The 22,841-nt window shown below is 34.6% G+C and overlaps 2 protein-coding genes and 5 long non-coding RNA genes across 9 annotated transcripts; all 7 read right to left on the minus strand.

The window, feature by feature from the left end:
* Positions 1 to 833: 833 nt before the first annotated feature.
* On the minus strand, positions 834 to 4,639 carry LOC114536404 (fibrillin-3-like). Its single transcript, XM_028557761.1, has 11 exons — positions 4,612 to 4,639; positions 4,002 to 4,121; positions 3,793 to 3,912; positions 3,582 to 3,701; positions 3,076 to 3,096; positions 2,745 to 2,864; positions 2,441 to 2,500; positions 2,235 to 2,399; positions 2,031 to 2,150; positions 1,836 to 1,895; positions 834 to 1,003 (listed from the first exon to the last, which is right to left on the minus strand). The coding sequence occupies exons 1-11, from the start codon at positions 4,637 to 4,639 to the stop codon at positions 834 to 836; spliced, it is 1,104 nt and encodes a 367-aa protein (XP_028413562.1).
* Positions 4,640 to 6,764: 2,125 nt separating this feature from the next.
* Positions 6,765 to 7,127, minus strand: LOC114536375. Its single transcript, XR_003688425.1, has 3 exons — positions 7,085 to 7,127; positions 6,877 to 6,996; positions 6,765 to 6,788 (listed from the first exon to the last, which is right to left on the minus strand). It is a non-coding gene; the product is annotated as an uncharacterized LOC114536375 (long non-coding RNA).
* Positions 7,128 to 9,229: 2,102 nt separating this feature from the next.
* Positions 9,230 to 9,579, minus strand: LOC114536400. The gene is made up of 3 exons (XR_003688440.1): positions 9,543 to 9,579; positions 9,339 to 9,458; positions 9,230 to 9,253 (listed from the first exon to the last, which is right to left on the minus strand). It is a non-coding gene; the product is annotated as an uncharacterized LOC114536400 (long non-coding RNA).
* Positions 9,580 to 9,979: 400 nt separating this feature from the next.
* LOC114536399 lies at positions 9,980 to 10,822 on the minus strand. 2 transcript variants are annotated; one of them, XR_003688439.1, is made up of 3 exons: positions 10,572 to 10,583; positions 10,157 to 10,277; positions 9,980 to 10,069 (listed from the first exon to the last, which is right to left on the minus strand). It is a non-coding gene; the product is annotated as an uncharacterized LOC114536399 (long non-coding RNA). The 2 variants fall into 2 exon arrangements; XR_003688438.1 differs by lacking the exons at positions 9,980 to 10,069; positions 10,157 to 10,277 and adding exons at positions 10,459 to 10,484; positions 10,780 to 10,822 and having other exon boundaries at positions 10,572 to 10,691.
* A 1,488-nt stretch (positions 10,823 to 12,310) lies between these two features.
* LOC114536423 lies at positions 12,311 to 12,658 on the minus strand. The gene is made up of 3 exons (XR_003688441.1): positions 12,623 to 12,658; positions 12,415 to 12,534; positions 12,311 to 12,327 (listed from the first exon to the last, which is right to left on the minus strand). It is a non-coding gene; the product is annotated as an uncharacterized LOC114536423 (long non-coding RNA).
* Positions 12,659 to 13,145: 487 nt separating this feature from the next.
* On the minus strand, positions 13,146 to 14,511 carry LOC114536405 (adhesion G protein-coupled receptor E2-like). The gene is made up of 8 exons (XM_028557762.1): positions 14,476 to 14,511; positions 14,268 to 14,387; positions 14,061 to 14,180; positions 13,859 to 13,978; positions 13,652 to 13,771; positions 13,444 to 13,563; positions 13,314 to 13,359; positions 13,146 to 13,152 (listed from the first exon to the last, which is right to left on the minus strand). Exons 2-8 carry the CDS (start codon positions 14,341 to 14,343, stop codon positions 13,146 to 13,148), a joined length of 609 nt encoding a protein of 202 aa, XP_028413563.1. The 5' UTR covers positions 14,344 to 14,387; positions 14,476 to 14,511.
* Positions 14,512 to 14,978: 467 nt separating this feature from the next.
* On the minus strand, positions 14,979 to 22,552 carry LOC114536378. 2 transcript variants are annotated; one of them, XR_003688427.1, is made up of 5 exons: positions 22,363 to 22,552; positions 18,919 to 19,038; positions 15,595 to 15,708; positions 15,099 to 15,218; positions 14,979 to 15,009 (listed from the first exon to the last, which is right to left on the minus strand). It is a non-coding gene; the product is annotated as an uncharacterized LOC114536378 (long non-coding RNA). The 2 variants fall into 2 exon arrangements; XR_003688426.1 differs by lacking the exon at positions 22,363 to 22,552 and adding an exon at positions 19,700 to 19,738.
* Between the last annotated feature and the right edge of the window lie 289 nt (positions 22,553 to 22,841).

Consider the following 22,841-nt stretch of genomic DNA (forward strand, 5'->3'; position numbering starts at 1 on the left):
CCATGAAATGTATACTGTGCTGGTTTTTATAGATATTGCGCTAACCATGCAAACATTGATCCTATTTCGGGAAAACGTCTAGCTTTCATTTTAGAAAAAAGACTCTAGAATGTTTCTTTTTTAAAAAACATAATCATTAGAATTGTGGAAGCTGGGTAGTCACGTGATTTCTATGCAGGACATTTTGAGCCGATATATCTCCGTAACTGAAGTTAAAAACTTTTAAAACATTCTTTAATGTTGTACTTTGGGTGGATCTTCTTCATGAAATGTAGCTTTCCCAACCATTCACACCCAAAGAAGCAAATAATCGTTATAGTGCTGCTCTCAATAAACACTTACCTCAATTTGCTTTAAAAAATTGCTGAACGTCTTGCAGAACGCCAAAATTTAGTGATTGTGAAGTAAAACACTTCAGTAGAAATAGAAAAATTTCGACAAGAGCTCACGAAAACCAATTGAAGTTTCCGAAAATATTACGAACGTGGTCATGGTCTTACTTTAGTTTACATAGCTTTCATGGGCAAATTTGTCCATGATACGTCGTTTGCGAATAAGGAACACTGCAATCTTGGTGACTGCATTCGTCCTTGCATGTTTTTTTTAATAAGCAATTGATTATTTTTGGCAAATAAAAAATTACTTTTTCCAGGTGCCAAGGGTTCCTTAAAAGGGTTTATCACAACTGCGAAGAGATTTTATAATGTAATTATCATATAATCCTACCGTAATCTTGGTAGGTGCATTTGATGTTGTTTTGAGTAATTCATTATTTTTGTAAAAATAAAAAACTACTCTTTTCTTGAGCTTTTTCAATATTAAGTAATATTTACTTAATAAAACGATCTTAATTGACGGACCAAGATATAGAAATAGCCCAGTTTACCTGTGCAATTTGTCCCGAATCCTTCATATCCACCATGGCATTCACATACGTATGAACCTTTGGTGTTTGTGCAGTTTGCATTTAAACTACACGCACCTTCCACGCACTCATCCACGTCTGCAAACAATGATAATTATATCATTTTACCGGGTTTAATGGATCTTAAGTTGGAAAGGAATTGTACACACTTCAAATTCAAGCCAGGAACAGTTGTTAAAATAGTACGGTCAATATGATCAAATGCTTTACTAAAATCGAAGAAACACACTCTGAGATACTGTCCCGGTTGGTCAAAGGAGGAGAGCCAGTTTTCAAACATGTCCAAATGATAGTATGCAGTATAGATGAGCCCTTCAGTAAACAGGATTGTTGCGGACCTATTTCACGTTGAAAATCTGCAATCAACCACTCCATGGCAAAATCGTCCTGAACTTTTGCTATGCACTGAGTATAAGCAACTGGTCTAAGATCTCCGTCGCATGACACCGGAGTGACTTTTGGAATTGGTAGGTAGGAGTCCTTCCATAACATAGGAAAAACCCCTTTGGCGAATGAAGTACTGAATATTTCGGTCACATGTATAGCTAACTCTGGTGCCAAATTCTTCCAGATACGATTTGTACAGCATCGTTAGAAATACATGGTTGATCTATGCTTTCTGACTGATCTTCTACCATGTCTCAATTAATGTCACAGGTTCTTATAGTTGAATGCTCCGCTTGGTTGTTTTCGATTGAAATTTTTAATTCCGTTGTCAAAGTAGGCCCATTAACATCATGACCTCGGACGTTATTTCCATATGCAATGATCTTGACTTAACACTTCACGACCTTTTTAAAACCAACTGATCTGAATTTGATTTACCTCATAATATCTAGCTTGTAAAAGTAGGACGATTTTTAAAAGCTGTACTTAAATATTTCATAAAACACTATTTACGTTTTCTTACCTGTGCAGTTAAATCCATCTCCAGTGTATCCAGAATAACATGTGCAGATATAAGATCCATCTGTGTTATTGCACGTAGCATTGGAATGACATGGGGGAAATGTTTGGCATTCGTGAACACCTAGAATAGCAGATGTTTCCATATACTCTTTTCGACTCAAAAAATCGGTAAATAAAATCATTTACATTGTCTTACCTGAGCAATTAAATCCATCTCCAGTATATCCAGAAACACATTTGCAAATATATGATCCATCTGTGTCATTGGACGTAGCATTCGAATGACATGGGGAAGATGTTACGCATTCATCAACATCTGAAACGGCAGTTAAAGCATTTCACTCTTCCATTTACTGTTTTTACTCAAGCATTTGGTAAAACGTTATCTAAGATACCTCACCTGTGCAATTAAATCCATCTCCATTATATCCAAAATCACAAGTGCAAATATAAAATCCATCGGTGTTATTGCAAGTAGCATTAAAATGACATAGGGAAGATGTTAGGCATTCGTCAACATATGAAATGGTAGTTGAAGCATTTTTATTTTCCCAATCACTGTGTTCTACTTAAATATTTCGTAAAAAGACTTTTACGTAGTCTCACCTGTGCAAATAAATCCATCTCCTGCATATCCAGATTTACATGTGCAGATATAAGACCCATCTGTGTTATTGCACGTAGCATTGGAATGACATGGGGGAGATATTACGCATTCGTCAACATCTAAAATGTCAATCAGGATTTTTATTTTTACATTTTATGTGCTCTACCTTAAAAGTATTACGTAAAAAAAACTTTTTCCGTTGTCTTATCTGTGCTACATCTGAAATGGCAGTTGTAGCATTTTAATTTTCCAGTATTTCTTTTCGACAAAAATCGGTAAATTAAAATGTTTGCTTCGTTTTACCTGAGCAATTAAACCCATCCCCAGTATATCCAGATTGGCATGTGCAAAAATAAGATCCATCTGTGTTGTTGCATGTAGCATTGGAATGACATGGTGGAGATATTACACATTCGTTAACATCTAAAATGGCAGATGCCGCATTTTTATTTTCCCATTTACTGCGTTCTACTTAATCATTTCGGGAAAAAAAAAACATTTTACGTTGTGTCACCTGAGCAATTAAATCCATCTCCTATATATCCAGAAATACATGTGCAGATATAAGATCCATCTGTGTTATTGCACGTAGCGTTGGAATGACATGAGGAAAAAGACTTTTAGGTTATCTCACCTGTGCAAATAAATCCATCTCCTGTATATCCAGAATTACATGTGCAAACATAAGATCCATCTGTGTTATTGCACGTTGCATTGGAATGACATGGTGGAGATATTACACATTCGTCAACATCTGAAATGGCAGTTGTAGAATATTTTTCTTTTTGCTGCGTTCTACTTAAATTTTTCTTAAAAAAATTTTTTTCGTTGTGTCACCTGTGCAATTAAATCCATGTCCTATATATCCAGTATCACATGTGCAAATATAAGATCCATCTGTGTTATTGCACGTAGCATTGGAATGACATGGGGGAGATATTACGCATTCGTCAACATCTAAAATGTCAATCAGGATTTTTATTTTTACATTTTATGTGCTCTACCTTAAAAGTATTACGTAAAAAAACTTTTTCCGTTGTCTTATCTGTGCTACATCTGAAATGGCAGTTGTAGCATTTTAATTTTCCAGTATTTCTTTTCGACAAAAATCGGTAAATTAAAATGTTTGCTTTGTTTTACCTGAGCAATTAAACCCATCCCCAGTATATCCAGATTGGCATGTGCAAAAATAAGATCCATCTGTGTTGTTGCATGTAGCATTGGAATGACATGGTGGAGATATTACACATTCGTTAACATCTAAAATGGCAGATGCCGCATTTTTATTTTCCCATTTACTGCGTTCTACTTAATCATTTCGGGAAAAAAAAAACATTTTACGTTGTGTCACCTGAGCAATTAAATCCATCTCCTATATATCCAGAAATACATGTGCAGATATAAGATCCATCTGTGTTATTGCACGTAGCGTTGGAATGACATGAGGAAGATGTTAGGCATTCGTCAAAATCTGAAAAGGCAGTTGTAACATTTTATTTTTTATATTTATTTCGTCCTTTTTGAAAATATCTCGTAAAAAATTTTTTTACGTTGAATCACCTGTGCAATTAAATCCATCACCAGTATATCCAGGATCGCATGTGCAAAAATAAGATCCATCTGTGTTATTGCATGTAGCATTGGAATGACATGGTGGAGATATTACACATTCGTCAACATCTGAAATGGCAGATGCAGCATTTTTATTTTCGCATTTACTACGTTGTACTTAAATATTTCTAAAAAAAACTTTTTTCGTTGAGTCACCTGTGCAATTAAATCCATCTCCTATATATCCAGAATTACATGTGCAGATATAAGAACCATCTGTGTTATTGCACGTAGCATTGGAATGACATGGGGAAGATGTTTGGCATTCGTCAAAATCTAAAATGGCGGATGTAGCATTTTTTCCATTTACTGCGTTCTACTTAAATATTTCGTAAAAAAAACTTTTTTTAAGTTGTGTTACCTGTGCAATTAAATCCATCTCCTATATATCCAGAATTACATATGCAGATATAAGATCCGTGTGTGTTATTGCACATAGCATTCGAATTACATGGTGTAGATAACACACATTCGTCAACATCTGAAATGGCAGTTGTAGCATTTTATTTTTTACGTTTATTTTGCCCTTTTGAAAATACCTCGTAAAAAAACATTTTACGTTGAATCACCTGGGCAATTAAATCCATCTCCAGTATATCCAGACTGGCATATGCAGATATAAGATCCATCTGTGTTATTGCACGTAGCATTGGAATGACATGGTGGAGATATTACACATTCGTCAACATCTGAAATGGCAGTTGTAGAATATTTTTCTTTTTGCTGCGTTCTACTTAAATATTTCGTAAAAAAACTTTTTTCGTTGTGTCACCTGTGCAATGAAATCCATCTCCTATATATCCAGTATCACATGTGCAAATATAAGATCCATCTGTGTTATTGCACGTAGCATTGGAATGACATGGGGAAGATGTTAGGCATTCGTCAACATCTAAAATGGCGGATGTAGCATTTTTTTCCATTTACTGCGTTCTACTTATATATTTTGTAAAAAAAACTTTTTTAAGTTGTGTTACCTGTGCAATTAAATCCATCTCCTATATATCCAGAATTACATAGCATATAAGATCCGTGTGTGTTATTGCACATAGCATCCGAATTACATGGTGAAGATAACACACATTCGTCAACATCTGAAATGGCAGTTGTAGCATTTTATTTTTACGTTTATTTTGCCCTTTTGAAAATATCTCGTAAAAAAACATTTTACGTTGAATCACCTGCGCAATTAAATCCATCTCCAGTATATCCAGACTGGCATATGCAGATATAAGATCCATCTGTGTTATTGCACGTAGCATTGGAATGACATGGTGGAGATATTACACATTCGTCAACATCTGAAATGGCAGTTGTAGAATATTTTTCTTTTTGCTGCGTTCTACTTAAATATTTCGTAAAAAAACTTTTTTCGTTGTGTCACCTGTGCAATGAAATCCATCTCCTATATATCCAGTATCACATGTGCAAATATAAGATCCATCTGTGTTATTGCACGTAGCATTGGAATGACATGGGGAAGATGTTAGGCATTCGTCAACATCTAAAATAGCGGATGTAGCATTTTTTTTCTATTTACTGCGTTCTACTTAAATATTTCGTAAAAAAAACTTTTTTTAAGTTGTGTTACCTGTGCAATTAAATCCATCTCCTATATATCCAGAATTACATATGCAGATATAAGATCCGTGTGTGTTATTGCACATAGCATTCGAATTACATGGTGAAGATAACACACATTCGTCAACATCTGAAATGGCAGTTGTAGCATTTTATTTTTTACGTTTATTTTGCCCTTTTGAAAATATCTCGTAAAAAAACATTTTACGTTGAATCACCTGGGCAATTAAATCCATCTCCAGTATATCCAGACTGGCATATGCAGATATAAGATCCATCTGTGTTATTGCACGTAGCATTGGAATGACATGGTGGAGATATTACACATTCGTCAACATCTGAAATGGCAGTTGTAGAATATTTTCTTTTTGCTGCGTTCTACTTAAATATTTCGTAAAAAACTTTTTCGTTGAGTCACCTGTGCAATGAAATCCATCTCCTATATATCCAGTATCACATGTGCAAATATAAGATCCATCTGTGTTATTGCACGTAGCATTAGAATGACATGGGGAAGATGTTAGGCATTCGTCAACATCTAAAATGGCGGATGTAGCATATTTTTTTCATTTACCGCCTTCTACTAAAATATTTCGTAAAAAAAAACTTTTTTTAAGTCGTGTTACCTGTGCAATTAAATCCATCTCCTATATATCCAGAATTACATATGCAAATATAAGATCCATGTGTGTTATTGCACATAGCATTCGAATTACATGGTGAAGATAACACACATTCGTCAACATCTGAAATGGCAGTTGTAGCATTTATTTTTTACGTTTATTTTGCCCTTTTGAAAATACCTCGTAAAAAAACATTTTACGTTGAATCACCTGGGCAATTAAATCCATCTCCAGTATATCCAGACTGGCATATGCAGATATAAGATCCATCTGTGTTATTGCACGTAGCATTGGAATGACATGGTGGAGATATTACACATTCGTCAACATCTGAAATGGCAGTTGTAGAATATTTTTCTTTTTGCTGCGTTCTACTTAAATATTTCGTAAAAAAACTTTTTTCGTTGAGTCACCTGTGCAATGAAATCCATCTCCTATATATCCAGTATCACATGTGCAAATATAAGATCCATCTGTGTTATTGCACGTAGCATTGGAATGACATGGGAAGATGTTAGGCATTCGTCAACATCTAAAATGGAGGATGTAGCATATTTTTTCCATTTACCGCGTTCTACTAAAATATTTCGTAAAAAAAAACTTTTTTTAAGTTGTGTTACCTGTGCAATTAAATCCATCTCCTATATATCCAGAATTACATATGCAAATATAAGATCCATGTGTGTTATTGCACATAGCATTCGAATTACATGGTGAAGATAACACACATTCGTCAACATCTGAAATGGCAGTTGTAGCATTTTATTTTTTACGTTTATTTTGCCCTTTTGAAAATACCTCGTAAAAAAACATTTTACGTTGAATCACCTGGGCAATTAAATCCATCTCCAGTATATCCAGACTGGCATATGCAGATATAAGATCCATCTGTGTTATTGCACGTAGCATTGGAATGACATGGTGGAGATATTACACATTCGTCAACATCTGAAATGGCAGTTGTAGAATATTTTTCTTTTTGCTGCGTTCTACTTAAATATTTCGTAAAAAAACTTTTTTCGTTGAGTCACCTGTGCAATGAAATCCATCTCCTATATATCCAGTATCACATGTGCAAATATAAGATCCATCTGTGTTATTGCACGTAGCATTGGAATGACATGGGGAAGATGTTAGGCATTCGTCAACATCTAAAATAGCGGATGTAGCATTTTTTTCCATTTACTGCCTTCTACTTAAATATTCGTAAAAAAAAACTTTTTTTAAGTTGTGTTACCTGTGCAATTAAATCCATCTCCTATATATCCAGAATTACATATGCAAATATAAGATCCATGTGTGTTATTGCACATAGCATTCGAATTACATGGTGAAGATAACACACATTCGTCAACATCTGAAATGGCAGTTGTAGCATTTTAATTTTTACGTTTATTTTGTCCTTTTGAAAATATCTAGTAAAAAACATTTTACGTTGAATCACCTGGGCAATTAAATCCATCTCCAGTATATCCAGACTGGCATATGCAGATATAAGATCCATCTGTGTTATTGCACGTAGCATTGGAATGACATGATGGAGATATGACACATTCGTCAACATCTGAAATGGCAGTTGTAAAATATTTTTCTTTTTGCTGCGTTCTACTTAAATATTTCGTAAAAAACTTTTTTCGTTGTGTCACCTGTGCAATGAAATCCATCTCCCATATATCCAGTATCACATGTGCAAATATAAGATCCATCTGTGTTATTGCACGTAGCATTGGAATGACATGGGGAAGATGTTAGGCATTCGTCAACATCTAAAATGGCGGATGTAGCATTTTTTTTTCCATTTACTGCGTTCTACTTATATATTTTGTAAAAAAAACTTTTTTTAAGTTGTGTTACCTGTGCAATTAAATCCATCTCCTGTATATCCAGAATTACATATGCAGATATAAGATCCGTGTGTGTTATTGCACATAGCATCCGAATTACATGGTGAAGATAACACACATTCGTCAACATCTGAAATGGCAGTTGTAGCATTTTATTTTTTACGTTTTTTTGCCCTTTTGAAAATATCTCGTAAAAAAACATTTTACGTTGAATCACCTGGGCAATTAAATCCATCTCCAGTATTCCAGACTGGCATATGCAGATATAAGATCCATCTGTGTTATTGCACGTAGCATTGGAATGACATGGTGGAGATATTACACATTCGTCAACATCTGAAAAGCAGTTTTAGAATATTTTTCTTTTTGCTGCGTTCTACTTAAATATTTCGTAAAAAAACTTTTTTCGTTGTGTCACCTGTGCAATGAAATCCATCTCCTATATATCCAGTATCACATGTGCAAATATAAGATCCATCTGTGTTATTGCACGTAGCATTGGAATGACATGGGGAAGAATTTAGGCATTCGTCAACATCTAAAATGGCGGATGTAGCATATTTTTTCCATTTACGCGTTCTACTAAATATTTCGTAAAAAAAAAACTTTTTTTAAGTTGTGTTACCTGTGCAATTAAATCCATCTCCTATATATCCAGAATTACATATGCAAATATAAGATCCATGTGTGTTATTGCACATAGCATTCGAATTACATGGTGAAGATAACACACATTCGTCAACATCTGAAATGGCAGTTGTAGCATTTTTTTTTTACGTTATTTTGCCCTTTTGAAAATACCTCGTAAAAAACATTTTACGTTGAATCACCTGGGCAATTAAATCCATCTCCAGTATATCCAGACTGGCATATGCAGATATAAGATCCATCTGTGTTATTGCACGTAGCATTGGAATGACATGGTGGAGATATTACACATTCGTCAACATCTGAAATGGCAGTTTTAGAATATTTTTCTTTTTGCTGCGTTCTACTTAAATATTTCGTAAAAAAAACTTTTTTCGTTGTGTCACCTGTGCAATGAAATCCATCTCCTATATATCCAGTATCACATGTGCAAATATAAGATCCATCTGTGTTATTGCACGTAGCATTGGAATGACATGGGAAGATGTTAGGCATTCGTCAACATCTAAAAAGCGGATGTAGCATTTTTTTCCATTATTGCCTTCTACTTAAATATTTCGTAAAAAAAAACTTTTTTTAAGTTGTGTTACCTGTGCAATTAAATCCATCTCCTATATATCCAGAATTACATATGCAAATATAAGATCCATGTGTGTTATTGCACATAGCATTCGAATTACATGGTGAAGATAACACACATTCGTCAACATCTGAAATGGCAGTTGTAGCATTTTATTTTTACGTTTATTTTGCCCTTTTGAAAATATGGTAAAAAACATTTTACGTTGAATCACCTGGGCAATTAAATCCATCTCCAGTATATCCAGACTGCATATGCAGATATAAGATCCATCTGTGTTATTGCACGTAGCATTGGAATGACATGGTGGAGATATTACACATTCGTCAACATCTGAAATGGCAGTTTTAGAATATTTTTCTTTTTGCTGCGTTCTACTTAAATATTTCGTAAAAAAAACTTTTTTCGTTGTGTCACCTGTGCAATGAAATCCATCTCCTATATATCCAGTATCACATGTGCAAATATAAGATCCATCTGTGTTATTGCACGTAGCATTGGAATGACATGGGGAAGATGTTAGGCATTCGTCAACATCTAAAATAGCGGATGTAGCATTTTTTTTCCATTTACTGCCTTCTACTTAAATATTTCGTAAAAAAAACTTTTTTAAGTTGTGTTACCTGTGCAATTAAATCCATCTCCTATATCCAGAATTACATATGCAAATATAAGATCCATGTGTGTTATTGCACATAGCATTCGAATTACATGGTGAAGATAACACACATTCGTCAACATCTGAAATGGCAGTTGTAGCATTTTAATTTTACGTTTATTTTGCCCTTTTGAAAATATCTCGTAAAAAAACATTTTACGTTGAATCACCTGGGCAATTAAATCCATCTCCAGTATATCCAGACTGGCATATGCAGATATAAGATCCATCTGTGTTATTGCACGTAGCATTGGAATGACATGGTGGAGATATTACACATTCGTCAAACATCTGAAATGGCAGTTGTAGAATATTTTCTTTTTGCTTGTGCGTTCTACTTAAATATTTCGTAAAAAAAACTTTTTTCGTTGTGTCACCTGTGCAATGAAATCCATCTCCTATATATCCAGTATCACATGTGCAAATATAAGATCCATCTGTGTTATTGCACGTAGGCATTGGAATGACATGGGGAAGATGTTAGGCATTCGTCAACATCTAAAATAGCGGATGTAGCATTTTTTTTCTATTTACTGCGTTCTACTAAAATATTTTGTAAAAAAAACTTTTTTTAAGTTGTGTTACCTGTGCAATTAAATCCATCTCCTATATATCCAGAATTACATATGCAGATATAAGATCCGTGTGTGTTATTGCACATAGCATTCGAATTACATGGTGAAGATAACACACATTCGTCAACATCTGAAATGGCAGTTGTAGCATTTTATTTTTTACGTTTATTTTGCCCTTTTGAAAATATCTCGTAAAAAAACATTTTACGTTGAATCACCTGGGCAATTAAATCCATCTCCAGTATATCCAGACTGGCATATGCAGATATAAGATCCATCTGTGTTATTGCACGTAGCATTGGAATGACATGGTGGAGATATTACACATTCGTCAACATCTGAAATTGCAGTTGTAGAATATTTTTCTTTTTGCTGCGTTTTACTTAAATATTTCGTAAAAAAACTTTTTTCGTTGAGTCACCTGTGCAATGAAATCCATCTCCTATATATCCAGTATCACATGTGCAAATATAAGATCCATCTGTGTTATTGCACGTAGCATTGGAATGACATGGGGAAGATGTTAGGCATTCGTCAACATCTAAAATAGCGGATGTAGCATTTTTTTTCCATTTACTGCCTTCTACTTAAATATTCCGTAAAAAAAAACTTTTTTTAAGTTGTGTTACCTGTGCAATTAAATCCATCTCCTATATATCCAGAATTACATATGCAAATATAAGATCCATGTGTGTTATTGCACATAGCATTCGAATTACATGGTGAAGATAACACACATTCGTCAACATCTGAAATGGCAGTTGTAGCATTTTATTTTTACGTTTATTTTGCCTTTTGAAAATATCTAAAAAAACATTTTACGTTGAATCACCTGGGCAATTAAATCCATCTCCAGTATATCCAGACTGGCATATGCAGATATAAGATCCATCTGTGTTATTGCACGTAGCATTGGAATGACATGATGGAGATATGACACATTCGTCAACATCTGAAATGGCAGTTGTAAAATATTTTTCTTTTTGCTGCGTTCTACTTAAATATTTCGTAAAAAACTTTTTTCGTTGTGTCACCTGTGCAATGAAATCCATCTCCTATATCCAGTATCACATGTGCAAATATAAGATCCATCTGTGTTATTGCACGTAGCATTGGAATGACATGGGGAAGATGTTAGGCATTCGTCAACATCTAAAATGGCGGATGTAGCATTTTTTTTCCATTTACTGCGTTCTACTTAATATTTGTAAAAAAACTTTTTTTAAGTTGTGTTACCTGTGCAATTAAATCCATCTCCTGTATATCCAGAATTACATATGCAGATATAAGATCCGTGTGTGTTATTGCACATAGCATTGAATTACATGGTGAAGATAACACACATTCGTCAACATCTGAAATGGCAGTTGTAGCATTTTATTTTTTACGTTTATTTTGCCCTTTTGAAAATATCTCGTAAAAAAACATTTTACGTTGAATCACCTGGGCAATTAAATCCATCTCCAGTATATCCAGACTGGCATATGCAGATATAAGATCCATCTGTGTTATTGCACGTAGCATTGGAATGACATGGTGGAGATATTACACATTCGTCAACATCTGAAATTGCAGTTGTAGAATATTTTTCTTTTTGCTGCGTTCTACTTAAATATTTCGTAAAAAAACTTTTTTCGTTGAGTCACCTGTGCAATGAAATCCATCTCCTATATATCCAGTATCACATGTGCAAATATAAGATCCATCTGTGTTATTGCACGTAGCATTGGAATGACATGGGGAAGAATTTAGGCATTCGTCAACATCTAAAATGGCGGATGTAGCATATTTTTTCCATTTACCGCGTTCTACTAAAATATTTCGTAAAAAAAACTTTTTTTAAGTTGTGTTACCTGTGCAATTAAATCCATCTCCTATATATCCAGAATTACATATGCAAATATAAGATCCATGTGTGTTATTGCACATAGCATTCGAATTACATGGTGAAGATAACATACATTCGTCAACATCTGAAATGGCAGTTGTAGCATTTTATTTTTTACGTTTATTTTGCCCTTTTGAAAATACCTCGTAAAAAAACATTTTACGTTGAATCACCTGGGCAATTAAATCCATCTCCAGTATATCCAGACTGGCATATGCAGATATAAGATCCATCTGTGTTATTGCACGTAGCATTGGAATGACATGGTGGAGATATTACACATTCGTCAACATCTGAAATGCAGTTGTAGAATATTTTTCTTTTTGCTGCGTTCTACTTAAATATTTCGTAAAAAAACTTTTTTCGTTGTGTCACCTGTGCAATGAAATCCATCTCCTATATATCCAGTATCACATGTGCAAATATAAGATCCATCTGTGTTATTGCACGTAGCATTGGAATGACATGGGGAAGATGTTAGGCATTCGTCAACATCTAAAATAGCGGATGTAGCATTTTTTTTCCATTTATTGCCTTCTACTTAAATATTTCGTAAAAAAAAACTTTTTTTAAGTTGTGTTACCTGTGCAATTAAATCCATCTCCTATATATCCAGAATTACATATGCAAATATAAGATCCATGTGTGTTATTGCACATAGCATTCGAATTACATGGTGAAGATAACACACATTCGTCAACATCTGAAATGGCAGTTGTAGCATTTTAATTTTTACGTTTATTTTGCCCTTTTGAAAATATCTGGTAAAAAACATTTTACGTTGAATCACCTGGGCAATTAAATCCATCTCCAGTATATCCAGACTGGCATATGCAGATATAAGATCCATCTGTGTTATTGCACGTAGCATTGGAATGACATGGTGGAGATATTACACATTCGTCAACATCTGAAATGGCAGTTTTAGAATATTTTTCTTTTTGCTGCGTTCTACTTAAATATTTCGTAAAAAAAACTTTTTTCGTTGTGTCACCTGTGCAATGAAATCCATCTCCTATATATCCAGTATCACATGTGCAAATATAAGATCCATCTGTGTTATTGCACGTAGCATTGGAATGACATGGGGAAGATGTTAGGCATTCGTCAACATCTAAAATAGCGGATGTAGCATTTTTTTTCCATTTACTGCCTTCTACTTAAATATTTCGTAAAAAAAAACTTTTTTTAAGTTGTGTTACCTGTGCAATTAAATCCATCTCCTATATATCCAGAATTACATATGCAAATATAAGATCCATGTGTGTTATTGCACATAGCATTCGAATTACATGGTGAAGATAACACACATTCGTCAACATCTGAAATGGCAGTTGTAGCATTTTAATTTTTACGTTTATTTTGCCCTTTTGAAAATATCTGGTAAAAAACATTTTACGTTGAATCACCTGGGCAATTAAATCCATCTCCAGTATATCCAGACTGGCATATGCAGATATAAGATCCATCTGTGTTATTGCACGTAGCATTGGAATGACATTGTGGAGATATGACACATTCGTCAACATCTGAAATGGCAGTTGTAGAATATTTTTTTTTTTGCTGCGTTCTACTTAAATATTTCGTAAAAAACTTTTTTCGTTGTGTCACCTGTGCAATGAAATCCATCTCCTATATATCCAGTATCACATGTGCAAATATAAGATCCATCTGTGTTATTGCACGTAGCATTGGAATGACATGGGGAAGATGTTAGGCATTCGTCAACATCTAAAATGGCGGATGTAGCATTTTTTTTCCATTTACTGCGTTCTACTTATATATTTTGTAAAAAAAACTTTTTTTAAGTTGTGTTACCTGTGCAATTAAATCCATCTCCTATATATCCAGAATTACATATGCAGATATAAGATCCGTGTGTGTTATTGCACATAGCATCCGAATTACATGGTGAAGATAACACACATTCGTCAACATCTGAAATGGCAGTTGTAGCATTTTATTTTTTACGTTTATTTTGCCCTTTTGAAAATATCTCGTAAAAAAACATTTTACGTTGAATCACCTGGGCAATTAAATCCATCTCCAGTATATCCAGACTGGCATATGCAGATATAAGATCCATCTGTGTTATTGCACGTAGCATTGGAATGACATGGTGGAGATATTACACATTCGTCAACATCTGAAATGGCAGTTGTAGAATATTTTTCTTTTTGCTGCGTTCTACTTAAATATTTCGTAAAAAAACTTTTTTCGTTGTGTCACCTGTGCAATGAAATCCATCTCCTATATATCCAGTATCACATGTGCAAATATAAGATCCATCTGTGTTATTGCACGTAGCATTGGAATGACATGGGGGAGATATTACGCATTCGTTAACATCTAAAATGGCATTTGTAGCATACTTGATTTATTTTTCCATTCCCTCTTTTTTACTCAACACTTGGTAAAATTATTATTTGCATAGTCTTACCTGTGCAGTTAAATCCATGCCCAGTATATCCAGAATCACATGTGCAAATATAAGATCCATCTGTGTTAATGCACGTAGCATTGGAATGACATGGGGGAAATATTACGCATTCGTCAACATCTGAAACGGGAATTGAAGCATTTCATTCTTCCATTTACTGTTTTTACTAAAGTATTAATTTGGTAAAAACATATTTTACGTTGAATCACCTGTGCAATTATATCCATCTCCACTATATCCAGAATCACATGTGCAAAAATAAGATGCATTTGTGTTATTGCACGTAGCATTGGAATGACATGGGGAAGATGTTAAGCATTCGTCGACATCTGAAATGGAAGTTGTAGAAACCTTTTTTAATTTTCTGTTTTTAAGATTTTGTAAAAACATTATTTATTCCCGTTGTGTAACCTGTGCAATTAAATCCATCTCCAGTGTATCCAGAATTACATGTGCAAATATAAGATCCATCTGTGTTATTGCACGTAGCATTTGAATGACATGGGGGAGATGTTAGGCATTCGTCAACATCTGAAATAGCAGTGTCAGCAATTCCTTTTAATTATTTACTATGTAAGGTCTTTTCAAGGATTTGGTGAAGTAAATTGTTGACGTTACTGACGAATGCCGTTAATGTCCAAGATAAATCCTGGGTGACATGTGCAGATATTCGGTAGGTAAATTAAATTATTTACGTTTTCTTACCTGTGCAGTTAAATCCATTATATCCAAAATGACACGTGCAGATATAAGATCCATCTGTGTTATTGCATGTAGCATTGGAATGACATGGGGAGGTTGTTTTGCATTCATCAACGTCTGAAATGTATAATCGCAAATTAATCTCTAGTCAAGTAATTTTTTTTATTGAACTCTGTTTTCGCCACTCTAAACATGCAAGGTTCGTATATGTTCTGATTATTTTTACTAAATAATTTCATATCATGTTAGTGTAAAGTTCTGCTCAGGCAATCCAATTTTGTTGGATCCAATTAACTTCTGAATGTTGCCTTATAGTCTGTTGTCTTGTAATGTATATGAGAAGCAAATCCACTGAAGCCAATGCTGTACTGCTTTATTTAATTACGGACTATATTTCATATGTCGGAAGTGAATTGGATTAACAGAACATAACAATTCTTCTGTGGCATACATTTTCGGGAATCTTATTTTGAAAACTAATTAAAATAGCCATGAAATCTCTTATGGGTCCATTTTCATTTCACATTAAGAAATAGAAGAAATATTTTCCGTGTTTCTATAAAGTTATAGAAACACGCTTCTCGAACAGTAAGCACGTGTGTACTATAAGTGATGTTATAAATCTTTCTAATGTGTTAATGTTTCGTTTGATATCTCCAATGTGAAGATGTGCGTCAAACAAACAAATACAGTTACAGGTTAGCATTAACGTCTACCTTTTCCACAGTTCGGTTTAGATTCTCAGATTAGCAGTTTAACTTGTATCAATTGCCTTATAATCATGTCCGTGCAGATAATTATATGATACCTCAATTTTAAGCCCACGTAATTAAATGTCAATCAAATGTAAATAACTAGTAATACAATGTATAATATAGTAATAGATCTAAAGTAAGTGTTCATCACAGCATGTTGTATAAAAATTTAATGAGTGCCTTCCAAGTGATCTCGCGCCAACCTCGGAAAGCATTATTTTGCCAGCAAATAGAAATCCATAGAAGAGATGAGTGAGCGCGTTTTGGCACCAAGGCTATTTTCAAAACTCTTCGCATGCAGTAATAAGGTGTTAAATTATTGGTTAAACGTGATTGCCTACTCTTTCAACTCAAGATCAAATATTTTCCGTATGTGTGAATGAAATTCTAGATTTTTGATTTTTGACAATGCGATTGCATTAATCAAAATTTGACAAACACCAAAAAGTTGAATACGAAATTAAGACACGATAAAAATAGTGATTATCTAATATTCCTGATCGAGTCCTTATGGTCGAACATAAAATATTCCGGTATATTCGACCATGGTCGAGTATATACCATATTCCGGTATTCCAGTATATTCGAGTCGAGTATATCGTATTTCGGTACATTCGACCATGGTCGAGTGTACCATATTCCAGTGTATTCGACCATGGTCAGTTAATATCGATTATAACCGCCCCGGTGCCAAAGAACAAGGTGACCTTGAGGAATATCTGATGAATCCAGAAGACAGGGACTGGAAACGCTAACTAAAACACTTATAATGCTGACGCGCCATCCGTGATATGGCTTTATCACGTCAATTTTTACGTTGCCAAGCAACCATGCTCTTTATTCAGAAAAAATAATACAAAGTAAATCCAGCATAAGTTTGCATATCTTTTTAATATGAATATAATATTTCTACCTGACCTTTAAGTCAGATAATTTTTCAAGGTATAGGCGCGTTTTGTAAACAGTCCTCATAATTCCAGGCTTGGAAATGTTTGCATCAAAAATATGCGCACGTAAAAATTAAGTAGTTTTTTGGGACCCTGTAACTTGAGATGAAAGCTATAAATTTTCTTTGACAACATACAAATAGCGTCTTATTTTACAAAAGAATACATTAGGACAGCGACTGCAACTTGTAACTACATGCAGACTAGTGTGTCTGGCCAACAGTAAGGACCTTTTTCAGTCCCAACCACAAAAGGATCACCATGTATGCACGAGACTAGTCCCTAGTCCTCCTTAGCCCGCCTTGTGACGTCACCGCTTTGAACGCGCGGGAGAGGACTAGCAGAAAATGTTTTTAATTCTTATTTCAAAATGGCAGCCAGAAAATTTTTCTCAAGCAATACCAATCGCAAAATATTTGGATTAGGGACAAAATCAGGGACAATTTTTAAAATCTCAACATTTTGTGCAAGGCCTCTCAGCATGGGCTGTGCGATTATGCAGAGGCATAATTAACAGCGCGCGCTGTTTATTATTAAATTATCAACAATTTTAATAAATTGAGAAACTTTGTCTTACATAGTGTAAACAAAATAATGCATGGTATGCATCTATTACCTTTGCACTTGTAAAGCTAAAAATCGCCAATAACCGCATGCGTCGTGTTTTTATGTTAGAATGTCACTATTTTTGTTCTCGTACAATAGGTACCTAGTCGGAAACCCTATAAAATCACTTCATCCCATTTTCAGAGGGTCATCAGTTTTATATATTTATTCGAACACAATAAATCAACGAAATGTGCACTTATTGCATTTTCCAACATCGTCTTACATTAAAAAAGTTAAATTGTCATAAAAAAACTGCGTGCGTGGTATTTTTTGCTAAACCGAGTGTCGCCATCGTTGTTCTCGAAATATGTCCCGATTGAATTTACTTTAGACAAGTTTTAGAGCCCCATTTGAAAATAGTTTGAACAAAAAACAATAAACAGTCAACTTATTGCTTTTACCAACATATTTTTTGAAATATTGAAGCTACAAATCACCAAATAACTGCGCGCGGGGTCTTTTTTGCTGAGACGTGTCGCCATTTTCTTTCTGAAATATGTGCCCATTAAATTTACTTTGGACAAGTTTTAGAGCCCCATTTGAAAACAGTTGAAACAAAAATTAATAAACAGTTAACTTATTGCTTTTACCAACATATTTTTTGCATTATTGAAGTTACAAATCACCAAGTAACTGCGTGCGTTGTCTTTTTGCTGAGACGTGTTTCCACTGTTGTTTTCGAAATGGATTTCTACATGAGCCCGCGAAATATGCCGGCCGTATCACGGAAAGCGCACGCGAAAACAATAGCGTTTCCAGTCCCTGTCTGTCGACCGATTTTAATCGCCAAGTATCAAACTGCTTTGATTTCAGTCTGCCTTTCGATTTCAGTCTGCCAACAAAAATCGCCTTAAAATGACATCGCACACGCAAAGAATTAGTCGGTCGACTAAAATCGTACGACAAAAATCGCGACGTGTGCGCCTGGCTTTAGATTCAGAAAGTACTATTTCTATTACATTAAAACAGTTTTTGTTTGGTCAGGTTTAATTAGTTTTTAATTCTGAATACCGTACCTTGGCAATATGTTTGATTTCCAGTGAATCCAGTGTCACATGAGCATACAATGGTGCCAGGAGAGTTCGTACATGTTGAGTTCGCAGGACAGGTGTTATTCAAAGAACAGTGGTCCTTATCTAAAAGTAAGAAAATTACCCAGAGGCTGTTTAGATATTGGGCACAGGCACCCGAGATTGAGTGAAGTGTAGGGTGATTTGAGGTTTGAAATAAGTCTTTATGAAACTAAATAAGCGCATGCTATTGCTGGTGTGATATGCTTATTTGTATAATTATTACATAGGTTTACTTCATATATACAAATACGTAATTTGTTTATACTAAACGTTAGAAACAAATTTACCAAATTTTTAACCAAACTAGGGATCCAAGGATAGTGCAAAGTTTTCATGCCCTGTAATACCTAAGCAGCACGTTTTCCCAACATAAACATTTTGACTTATGGCAGTAAAAATATAATGAAATAGGTTAAACATTAATCAAAAGGAAATAACTCAAAGTACTCAAGTTACGTTAGTCGCGGATACCGGTATTGTCACTATTAAATTATAATTTTAGTTGCCCATGTAAACCGGGCGCGATTTTCTCAGTTTAGTCTCTTTTCTTCGTCAAACAACTGTGACTACATTCACTACATTTATATGATGGCAACAATTTATCCGTCATTTCATAAGAATAGCCAAAATAGTTGCGTTGTAAATAATGTAAATAAACCGGTGCATATTATGTCTATGATGTGGATACTTCGACGCGTAAATCGATACAAAACAATATACTTACAATCAATACTGTATACCGCCAAAATGATTTGATTACTGCACAAAATGCCCGTTTTGTATAGCATCATTTATGTACTGTATGCAGAATACAAGGTATCGACTTGCTATCGACATAATATATATTCGTCATTCGTGTAAGCGATTAGAGATCTATCAATACATAAACAACACAGCGTCGTTTCTTTCTAACCTCTTATGTAGCTCTATTTATGGAATAAACCTTCCAAATTATATTTGTGTCGAATTGAATGCACGTAATTCATAACATAAGTTCATAAATCGCGTAGAATCTCAAAGAATTGCACGATTTTTACGCCTGGAATTTTTTGAAGCAATGCTCGTCGCTCCTCGTTTCTTTACATCGTGAATAATGTTGAAGGCTCGACGGCACATGCGCAGTTGCGAGTTGCGACGTATAGGAAAAAAATCGGGTGTACCGGGGGCAAATCTGCGCAAATCCCTTTGAAACAAAACCCAAACCGCGGAAAAGCAATGCTTCAAAATTTACAGTAACGGTCAAAATTCCTCAATATTTTGGTGAACTTAGCAAAAGGGATGTAGAGAATTAATAAATAAAGCAAATTAAACTGATTTAAAAACTTTAAATTACTGATCATATACAAAAAGGTACTATACGCATAAATCAATCTACCCCCCGTAAAGTTTACACTATGACTGACTGACTGTCTGACTGACTGACTGTCTGACTGACTGTCTGACTGACTTACTGACTCGTTTGAATTTTCGCCACTCATCACAATACTGCAAAGTTTCTCAAACTTTGCACTAAAAACAGAAGAATGAGCAGAAAATGACCAGTTCAAAAATTTGCATACAATTTACGTGCGTCATGACGGTGATGCTGTAAAACTCCGGCAAAGTAAAAATACTTTTTACATAATCCCTTGATATAAAGCCTATACACAATAGGGAGAAATTTCGAATAGAAAACAAATACAAAACCGTTGGGATGATTCACACCTTACCACGATCGGGAAGAAAACTATTGTTATCTGCTACTGCTGAGCGAAAATTGGTTAGGATGATTCGGAACAACTTTATCCTCACCTTCTAACCAAATAAAAAAGATATCATCAATATACCGTAGCCACACCCATGATTTTATCTCCTGTTGTTCCAAAAATCCCGTCTCTATCATGTCCATAAAGATACATGCATACGGCGGGGAAAATTTAGTGCCCATGGCCGCCGAAGTTTGACGATAGACATCCGAATTAAACTCAAAAATTTTCTTTTTAAGGACAAATTCCGCCAAATTAGTAAGATTTTCTGATGACACTTTTGTGTTCGCAGACCATCATCGTGTGGGATAATGGGGTAGAGACTCGTAACATCGGCCGTAACGATGCATTTTCCAGAAGTTTACCTATTTCTTTCAATTTATCCAAAAAATGCCCTGTATCTGGAATGTAAGATTTCCCAGCTCTCATAATAGGCTTAAGATGGTGGGCTAAAAACTCAGAAGCCTTTTTTGTTGGAACCCCACAATTCGAAATGAGAAGACGTCCTGGCACATTAAGTAACCTTTTATGAATCTTAGGTAGCAGATACAATCTACCTACCGTACACGAATTCTTAAAATTGTACGAAAAATACTTAAGTTCATTCTCAGAGATGTTTCTCTGCTTGTGAAGCCTGTTGAATATATCATTGCTTCCATTACTAATTACTAATTTCGTTGTAAACCTTCGTATCCCAGACTACCACGCACGACCGTCTGCTAGTTTAATAATGATACTTTTATCCTCTATTGACGTTTTCAACGCCAAGTCGCCAACCACTCCTTCTTGCTAAGATTAAATTTGTGGGTTTTCTTAGGGACAAACTCAAACAATTCTTTCTCAATTTGATTTAAGAACAACTCCAACGACGGACCGCCTTTTGGATTAGTACCCCTCCGGGTTGATTATTTAGTTTACTTGATGAAGATATTAAAGCCGAAACGTTGATAATGATTTTGTGATTGACTTATAAATGGCTTTTTGACAGGTGATTGCCTTATCATATTATAGAATTGAATAGAACATTCACTTCGTCTCTTTAGATGTGAAAGCAGTTAATTCAAGAATAAATATATTGATTGAATTTCAAGATTTAGTAACACAACAATGGAGAACACATTTGTGAAATGCATGGAAAAAAGAAGCGAAACATTGTTGTGGTCGGCTCTTTGATTTCTTCGATTGTGGTAATAATAATTGGTTAATTTTTTCAGTAATCTGGCAACCTTGATTATATTCCCTAGATATGCCCACTTATCGCGCGCAACCGTCATTTTGAACCGTATAACTTATGAAATTAATAATTATAGAGTTTTACATTAAATGTTTTGATTGAGCAAATAGCTTCTATTTTCCGAAATATTGAAAACGAGATGTGAGCGAAACTTATTTTTTAAAAGACAAAATATGTATGCATGCATGCACAAATCATACTCAGCGGTAGTGGCGTAGCCACCCTGACGATTTTGTCCTTACATGTAAATTTTGAGTTATTAAAATCATTGATGTCTTTAGAATTTCATTGTTTTCACGGTAGATGAACACCAAAATATTAGCATAGCGGGACAAATCGTCAGGTTGGCTACGCTATTGATCGTGCAAACGTACAGAAAACAATGAGTGACCTTCTGCCGGAACTTACCAAACACAACAATTATTCGTGTTGCTTCAGTTGAAAGTGAAATCGTAGTAGCCACTGTATCTGTCGATTTATCATATTTATCAATTTGTGATGTTGTTGTATCGAGGATATAATAATATCCATTTCCATCTGCAATGTCCACGGTTGTAATACTTCCTGATTGATCTGTTCCTATCTGTGAAGTCTGACCATCGTACGTTGTTTTTAATATCTTGTAATTTGTCTCAGAAGTAAATAGAATCCAATATACGGTTTTATTCACGGTATCGAGCGCAAGGTGAGTGCCTATTTGAGTGACACCAGAGTCAAGAGTTTGAACAGTTCCATCAGCAAGACTGTACCGGATGAGATTTCGATTGTTCGTAATATCAGTGGTGAAAAATATTGCTCTAAATATAAATTTTATATTAGGTGCAAGCGTATATAATATTATCATGTTGAAAAACAAAAAGTTGAACAACGTTTATTCAAATTAATTA

Source organism: Dendronephthya gigantea, unplaced genomic scaffold (genome assembly GCF_004324835.1).
Source record: "Dendronephthya gigantea isolate DGI-Jeju-01 unplaced genomic scaffold, DenGig_1.0 000135F, whole genome shotgun sequence".
In the NCBI taxonomy this organism is placed as follows: Eukaryota; Metazoa; Cnidaria; class Anthozoa; order Malacalcyonacea; family Nephtheidae; genus Dendronephthya; species Dendronephthya gigantea.